The 9,418-nt window shown below is 37.5% G+C and overlaps 1 protein-coding gene across 1 annotated transcript; it reads left to right on the top strand.

Moving 5' to 3' along the window:
- The first annotated feature begins 712 nt into the window (after positions 1-712).
- On the top strand, positions 713-7,076 carry LOC144436708 (uncharacterized). The gene is made up of 2 exons (XM_078125561.1): positions 713-1,983; positions 6,928-7,076. Exons 1-2 carry the CDS (start codon positions 843-845, stop codon positions 7,074-7,076), a joined length of 1,290 nt encoding a protein of 429 aa, XP_077981687.1. The 5' UTR covers positions 713-842.
- The last annotated feature ends 2,342 nt before the right edge of the window (positions 7,077-9,418 follow it).

The raw sequence follows: 9,418 nt of genomic DNA on the forward strand, positions 1-9,418 counted from the left end.
TGTCAGGTGTAGTCATTACTATCAAGACATGTTGGTCATTATCGTAAATTGACGGAAAAGTAGTTGACGAAAACGGGCAATAATACAATAAACTATTCGCTGTAAAACACCAGAATAAAAACACACTTTGCATAACGCCGTCTTCGTTTCATTCTTTATTTCAACTTTAATACTTCCACACAAAAGAGAAAATCTTCAGCGAAGGCTGATTTACAACCGACAATGCGAATTAAAAGATACACGTTAATAGAATTAAAAATAATGCGTCCATTCTTTTTGCACACTACCCAGGTGATTCCCTTCTGACAAGGGTTGAAAGTCATTTGAAAAGACATTTACTTCATAACCATTCATATACCAGGCAATTATTATGACTTTTCTGTCTTCTGTGCTGAGATCATAAGTTTTAAATATTGGTGCCAGGACAAATAACGTGAAACAACTACACTGGGTTATTACATATGCATCAAGGCATACTTGGTTGTGCTATACAATCACTATTGATAGACCAAGCAACGGCCTTTTGTTTACCAAGTATTTGTATACATCGGTGGACTCCAGGACTGAAGAGGTCGCACAGTTTGGTCAGGTGCCAGTAGGCTTATACAGAATAAATAGAATTGTGACGTGTTATTGTATGCGTAAGGTTGTCAACTTACTAGCTAGCCTGCAGTGCTTTGACGGTCTCCTATCACCATCAACATAATACACCTAGTTATATTCAACACTTTATTGCTTGACAGAACGTTTACCAGTTCATGTATACAGTACTTGATCACCAGATATAACTAACTATGCTCTACATACCGACACTGTAATCAGCGCTTCTGACCAACGAAATCATGGTGAGCGTTCCCAGTGATTTTACCGACGGTTTGTTGGTGGACGATCGCTTCAGAAATGAACGTCGTGCAGCAGCTCGTAGGGGTGCGGCTAACTACAAGAACCTTGAGGCGTTAGCTCAAAAATTTTGGAAATCACAGGACCCACGGATGCCGGATGTACATCGCAAACGAAGTGTTCTGAAACCTATCAACCCCACCATATCTGAACGTAGCGTATTGGTTGGCGATTCGTCCAATGCAGTTCACAGCGGTGACCATGTTAGTGGTCATGGATATGGCAAACCAAAGGTACGGTTTGTTGGCGTTGATAGTCCGATAACAACAGCGTCAGATAGCAGAGACTCTCGAATTAAAGCTATACTTCCAAATGAACATATCGATGATATCGTTCTTGTGCATAGGACTATTGACGAGCCTCCCAGTATAGAGATTGCTAGCAAGCAAGTACGGTCTACCAGTGACTTATTTCAACACACTGACTCTACCGACATGTCAAAAAGTCATTTAGACGTTGAACGAAACCAATACCCTGAACCCTCAAGTCAACTCCAACACCAACTTGACTTGGAGAGCGCATTCCAGAGTGACATCATTGACTTGCATAAATTGGAGAAAAAACGGATGCGTACATATAGAACGAAGGCGACACTTTTCCACGCGGAGTACATACCAGAAGAAAACGACAACAACACTTCTAGATCGTCTATATCTCAGTTGTCTGAAATTTCTCCGAGAACTTTCTGTAACCAGAGGCGGAGAAAGATTAATATGCAATTTACGAGTAACAATGGACAGGTAACCGTTATACAGACTTCAGGCAAGGGGTCTAGAGAGACGACGCTTAAAGATGATATCGTCAAACAAGATGACCATCGAGATCAGGCAATACGAGAACTTGTGGATGACATGGACAAAGATTCGATTAAGTTAAAAAGAGAAAACACTGTTGCTGTTTTGAAGAGAATTGATGTTATATTGCATGGGCCAGACAAACCACCTGTGGCTAGTGAACTTGGATCAAGTGTGAAAGAAGCAACGTTTTCGGACAGTGTTGATTTCACAGAGTCAGAAATAGACATACCACTCTTTGAAAGCGAAGAAGACCATGAAGATAGAACACCTGCACCTAACTATGATGGTGAGTAGAGCTGTAAATACCAACGTTGACCTTCTTATCAAGTATCACATCAACAACATAGTAAATCATACCTTAGGATGTGACTAAGTTTCTAAATATCACATTTCGTGCACACGGGTTTCAACTGTTGTGATATTTCGTTTACGTCATAAGTTGCTGTTACGTGAAGTAAAGTATATGGCATTATAGAACCTACATCAAATATTGTTTATCGCATTATAGAACCTACATGAAATACAGTATATTGCATTATAGAACCTATATGAAGTAAGTATATTGCATTATAGAACCCTACATGAAGGAATGTATATTGCATTATAGAACCTACATGAGATATAAGTATATTGCATTATATTTAACATAGATGATCATTGTATTGTCAACTGAAAACTTCAATCGTGTGCATTGTATCGTGTGGAGGCTATATTTCTGTAACCTTTGACCCTGTGAATGTATGCCACACGTACATACGACATTACCCTATCTGACCTAGACTACAAACTCCCCTTGGTTGTCAGGTAACCACATCGTGTTGCAATAATTTACTACTTATGATGGGTAATCCATGCATATTGCAGCTTTGCTTACATGTCAACGGTTATAGTATGTTACATACATACATACATACATACATACATACATACATACATACATACATACATACATACACACACACACACACACATACATACATACATACATACATACATACATACATACACACATACATACATACATACATACACACACACATACACACACATACATACATACATACATACATACATACATACATACATACATACATACATAAAAATAATTTCACACGCGTATATAAAGCCTATATTGTGCTGTACACATATTCGTCAACGTAATGGATTTAATAAATCTATATCCAAAGAAATCGCCATGTCAATGATATATTGATTGCTAGAAATACGATTTGAGAGTTCGAAACAAAGCTATAAGTACGAATACCCTTTTTGATTTCCTTGGCATGTCAATGAACGTTTGGCAAGTTTCTCTAAGGTATTGATATTGCCATGGTTACGACCACATTTCTAGATCTATCAATGAACATATAGAGAAATGTGTGAATGTATTACATAGTACGTGTACAATGTATAATTTTGTATGCCATACCACTCAGTATCGAAACAGTGAACGGTAGGTACATGTACACGCATATATTCAGAACAGGGAACCCGCGGTGTCGGATTTGAAACGGTGATGCACAGCTTAGTGTTAAACAAACAATATCAAACTGTACAGCATACTGTACATTATACATGTACATTTTCAGAAATTTAAATAGAACATTACAGTCTAAGATCTTTGACTCCCAACTAGTGAACTGCCGTATTGTTTATCATACATCCATCCTCCTTTGTGAATCACATAACATTGCATGTTTGCATTGAGCTGACCATAGACCCTACACGTATAGGGTCTATGAATTGACGAATATCCAGTGACATTGGATGATCTTTCATGTACTAACACCTCTAAATTCCCCAGTTAAAGAGGAACATTCATTCTGTCCTTTCCATCGACAAACTTTTACATTCGTGAGCTTGGAACCGACCCCCTCCCCCCCCCCCCAAACAAAAAAAGAAAATAAGAAAAAGAAAGAAGAAGACACATTGTACTCTGATATGACTGCGCAAAGTCCTGGATATACGAACATGTAGTTGATCGCGTTTAGTGTGAATCCTTACCGTCGTACAATTACGGTAAAGTTGTATGTATTTTTCTTTAACGTGTACGAAAAAAAAGTGGTACTTTTACGGATTATAGGCAAAGTAAACAGTTGTTGAATACGCAGTACGCCGACTACTAAATTACGATTTTACAGACTTAATTGCAACGTTTTACAAATTACGAAAACGATATCGCCTGTACGAGTGACCATCCATGACCAGTAACTATGATTATAACATAAACCCTGAAGTGACGACCCATGACCAGTAACTATGATTATCAGATGGAACCATGGAGTGACCAGCCATTGCCACTAATAACTATGATTATAATATAAAATCAGGAGTTATACAGGACACTGATGTGTATGGATACTATATTGTGTTTAGGTCAGTCATTTGGTCCAAGTCCCTGATTAAATTTAAAGTGGATTTCATTATGAGAGTTTGACACTGTCAAATATATGTTGTAGCCTATAGCTGAGACCAATGCAAATGTTTACGAGTCAGTCATACAAATTAAGTCTTCTTCTGAACTGAATACACGTAAAAGTCTCAATGGCGTCATGACCTTATTAACGTAACAGAGGTCATTGTAGTCACCTTTCATTCCGTAACTACAACCTCTAAAGAAAGCCACTTGAGTCAAACGAGACTTGAAGAATAAATGCAGTCATGCATATCGAAATACTGCATAGACAGAGTGACCAACACAGAAGAATAAATACAAGACTTATTGTGTGTGTGTCATTTCAATATAACTTGATACCTTGCAAGGCACAAGTTTTAAAAGTTTTAATTAAAGGTTGTCATGGCAACATCGTTTTTTTTAATCGGGTCGATATGTAAATCTGAATAACCATAACGCGAATAGTGTTGGAATTGGACAGCTCATCCTAGTTGGATGCACATATTTACGTTATTGATTTTCATTTATTTCTAAAAGTGAAACACTTCCCCTCTTTTGTTGAAGACAATTGTACTATTGACCAATAATGTAAAGTACATTCCATTATACCACTCCATACACAATGGACAGTCTGTTATCACATTGTCTATATATATCACTATAGCATAAAGAATGCAAGAAATAATCAATATTTTGGGTGTTTGAGGGAGGGGATGAAATAGGAACAAATGTATAAGATGGTTAACAATGACTGCAATGAGAGAATATCAAGGTAGGCGAACCCAAGTGAACGGGACAGGAAAGCCATGGATACAGGAAGTGAGATCCCATAAGGGTACGGTAGGAACCGAAGGGTTCGTCAATAAATAAAGTTGCAGTCATAACAGCCCTGTCGTCCCCGGGCTGTCTTCTAGTTGTATGTTAGGCAAACTGCAACAATACTACTAGCACTGTGCTAAAGTGATTTGATCAAGAATGCTACATAACAAACTAAAACAAACAAACAAAAATATATTTGTACTTCCCTATGATCAAGGTGACGGGGGGATGACGTGGCAAACAATGGTTATCAAGGTGAGGGGGGGGGGGTGACTTGGCAAACAATGGTCGTTATCAAGGTGAGGGGGGGTGACTTGGCAAACAATGGTTGTTATCATGGTGAGCAGTATATCATGCATTGCTATGTGATCATTCGTTCGTTCGCTTATTGTAAGTGTCTTGCATTACTCTTGTCAGCGCCCACGATAGAATGACTTGTTATGAACACCATGGCAACAGTGACAGGTTTCCCTCTTTTTATCACGTACTTGAAGATTGTTAAATCGTCGCCTTGGTCTTAAAAAGTGTGACACTCAAAACAAAATTACCGCGATGTCAGTTTTTTGTTCTGTAGCATGAGGACATCTTGTAAAGAAACGAATTAGTTAATCCCCGAAAATTAATATAGTATAAAACTATTATTAGAGATGACGTAGTTATGATGGCTTTATCATTAGTTGTTCGTGAATGATTTCATTAGAGTTATCACACAGCTTCAAACCAAAAACGAAAAACTAACAACATCAACATCAACCGGTTTCTACTTCGTCTGCTGTTGGAGTAACTTGCAATCTCCCAATGTGTAAACTACTTCGTCTGATGTTGGAGTAACAATGTGTAAACTATGTGAATACTCCTGTATGTTTATATTTTTAATTCCACGGTGCTACTGTCTTGTGGCATTACCCGGAAACCAAGGTCTCTCTGAAGTTACCCCATCAACCAAGTGAACACTCACACAAGTCTACGTACAAATGAAGCCGTAGAGGGCAGACTAACGTTCCACTATTTCAAAACATACTTGTGCTCGAAAGTGTCAAACAAATATCTGTTTGCAGATTATTGCAAGATTAGCATTCATTTTCCGAACAGTATCAGTCTTGGTTGATAGGACATTTATATCACGGATCAAGATATATGTATAGGTATACTTGATTTATTTCACGTACATGTCACATACGTACAATGGTAGCAAGGTCAACGAATATCTCAGACCATAGTTCATGGAATGATGAAGACGTGAATATATTGCATTATCTTGGCATAGCTTAGAAATAAACCAGAAAACAGAACAAACCACTATTTCAACACGTAAATGACGTATGGTATATGGTACGAAGTGAATACTTATTACTTGACCGTCTAGAATGATGGTTAGGTCGTTCAATTAAAAAAAAAGGAAAACATGAAAACAAAGAAAGAGTGTGTGGATGTGGTGACGTGGCTGTCCATTCATAATACGATTTTTAACAGTTCAGATGCCGTTAAGTTTGATTCAAGAAATATAAATTGTCGTTATGAGACTTATTAACGGATGTCTGTGGCGTAGTCATCTAGCCTTCAGTGACGTCATTTTCCTCTGTAAGTTCGCCTGGAAAGAGAGTTTACTGTGCAATTTTTTATTACATTTTCTTTTTCTCTAGGGTTGGCCGAATAATCGTGAGAAATAGATAAAGATTGGCCATCCTTACCTCAGAGACGTGCAAAATGTATTTTCACACCTACTTCAAGTTCAGCAATGAAACCCCTATTATTTAATTTACACATTGAATTAAGTATAACGGAAAGTGGTATCTGGTGGTCCGACGATTATCAGCTATAATACACGTACACCCCTTAATCCGTTGGTACGCCAGAAATGCTAGTTTAATGTTATGTATAATTTGTCGGAGAGGGCGTCCTTCATCTTGTCGGAGGTCAGTCACTTTCGTAATGACACCCCAGCCTTGCACGACCTGTCCTAAACAGTGAACAGTCCTAAACACAACAATGATGTTGTTTTATCATTTATTGCAGAGCCGTTGAGGGCGGTAGACGGAAATCAAAGGAAGGACAGCCATGACGACAGTTTCACCACACTCGAGGACATATTCAACGATCCAATACTCTGTACTAAACTGGATGTATACGTGAAATGTGAGGAATGGATCGAACGATGGTTTTGAATAATGTACAACGAGATGTTGATAATCATTGTGACGATATAACCTGTTTTATATATAGATAACACGTAAATTTTAACAGGAATTACAATTTAAAACTACAGCAGCGGCACTGGGATTCTTCGAGACAGAATTGTTGACATCAATGGAAGTGCACATGTCGTACAGTAATATATAGACTGAACGAAACAAATTGAAAACTAAATACCGAACAAACAAACAAAACAAACAAAGTAAACAACAAACAGAACGAAAGTAATGTAAACTTGGATATTGATGAAATATACAACAAATAGACAACAAACTAAGTCCGGACAGAACTGGTCAGAACTGGTCATTACTAAGTATAATATCAGTAACTAAATATAACAACAAGTTTGTTATTGTTTTTATTTTCATCAGATTCTGGTTAAGGACAAAGTACGAAATACAATGTAAGTTTCCATCTGACAAGTGGAATGGAATGTTTTAACTTTAACTTTTTACTGCGTTCTCTAATACACAGGGATATTATAGAACAATGGCAGTTGTCAGTTTGATAATGACGTACAGGTGATAAATATAAACGTCATCACGTATTTAACAACAACAACAACAACAACAACAACAACAACAACAACAACAACAACAACAACAACCACCAACACTATCATCTATTAGTAAACAGTAGATGTTTTCATAGGAAATAGAATGATAGTTGTTGTGAAATTCTCCTTGATATACTATAAAGAGTACTAGACCAGTAAGAGTAGTTACTTTCTAGTTATAGCGAGGCTTGCAAAACGTACCCACCAATAATCATCGCTAATTGAGAACACTTTTGTCTTTATTCGTGATGTTCACCCCTCCCCCTCCTCCAAATATTGACAGGATAGAATAAACTGAATTACAAAAGAAAAGAAAATAAACGTAGTAGTAGTAACTGCATTAAGTCTTCATGAAATACATATCATCGAACGAACTATTTTAATGAACGAAATTTTTATTTTGTCCAGTGGTCGAAAAAATGTAACACAGACCAGGTCACTGTGATGTTAACATTAACAAATCCCGTTACAAGTATACTATAATCAGGGAATGGAAATCACCGAATCCGGGATTCTTTACCAAAAAAAATCTTATGTCTTTTCCCCCCAAATTCAGATTTTCATTTAAACTTTTCTAAGAAAAAAATAAAACTGTTTGTGAAACATTAAGTGTGTGTGATTTCTTAGAAAACGTTTGTCAACATTTGATATTGTGAATTTCTCTGTATGTCTACCACCCTCTATACGAACAAGGTTACATAGTTGCAATACCTAAACTCAGACCACTATATTCAATTATCTTTAGTGGTCGGAGACCTAAATGAGGCTACTGCACTTGTTATACCGAGCGACTATTCTGTTCAGTGCTTTATACCTTTAAGCGACTAACAGTGACGTAATACTAAGTCAACATTTTATCCTATAACTGACGAATTGCAAGGAAAGTTCGTTTCTTAACGTAAATGATGGTACTCATGTATGAGAGGTAGCCAAATATTTCGATAGATTCATGACAATCGACGAATTCAAACTTAATCACGCATGTCACAAAGGGAAAATTTACGAATAATTTGAAAACAGAGATATCGTTGGTATATTCTGACACAATTATTAAGTCAAAATCAGTTTTTGAATACATTAATTTTTTGTTATTCTGAGGTAAACCCACACTCCCCCATTCACAACTCTCGGCCATAGTCAGGAGCCGGGCCTCAAAATTGAACAGCGCCATCACACAGTGTACAATTTTACAACTTCTGTTTTTATGCTACTAAAGTTGTAAATTTATACAGCTCAGGTGGAAGCAGTCATACCTCTAGACTGTCGACAGTCGCTCGCGCCTTTTTTGCCCAAAGTTTTATCTAAACTCCGATCCCGCGCAACACTAGTCTAATCGCAAATTGAGGGCCGAAGGCCCGAGGTCGAGGGCCGAAGGCCCGGCTTGGGCCTTCGCAATACGGCCCTCGATATCAGTTTGCGATTATACTATTACTAGTGTTGCGCCGGACCGGAGTTTAGATAAAACGTAGGGAAAAAGGCGCGAGCGACTGTCGACAGTCTATCATACCTCATGTATAGTCTGTCTGCTAGACATGTATCGCCGGAGAGAGAGGTATCTAAATTTGTCCATATGTTGTAGAAGACGAGGTGTCAGCTAGGTGGAAATGGCACGTGTATAATAATATAGCAAACAATCTTATCTACAATATCATCAACAAAAAATTAGTTTAATAGTTTAATATGTACCATCTTAGATTGAACGGTGTCCCCCAAATTTACATACACATTTACATACAAATTTACATACAAATTTACATA

The sequence above is a fragment of the Glandiceps talaboti genome, chromosome 6 (genome assembly GCF_964340395.1).
Source record: "Glandiceps talaboti chromosome 6, keGlaTala1.1, whole genome shotgun sequence".
NCBI classification, from domain to species: Eukaryota; Metazoa; Hemichordata; class Enteropneusta; family Spengelidae; genus Glandiceps; species Glandiceps talaboti.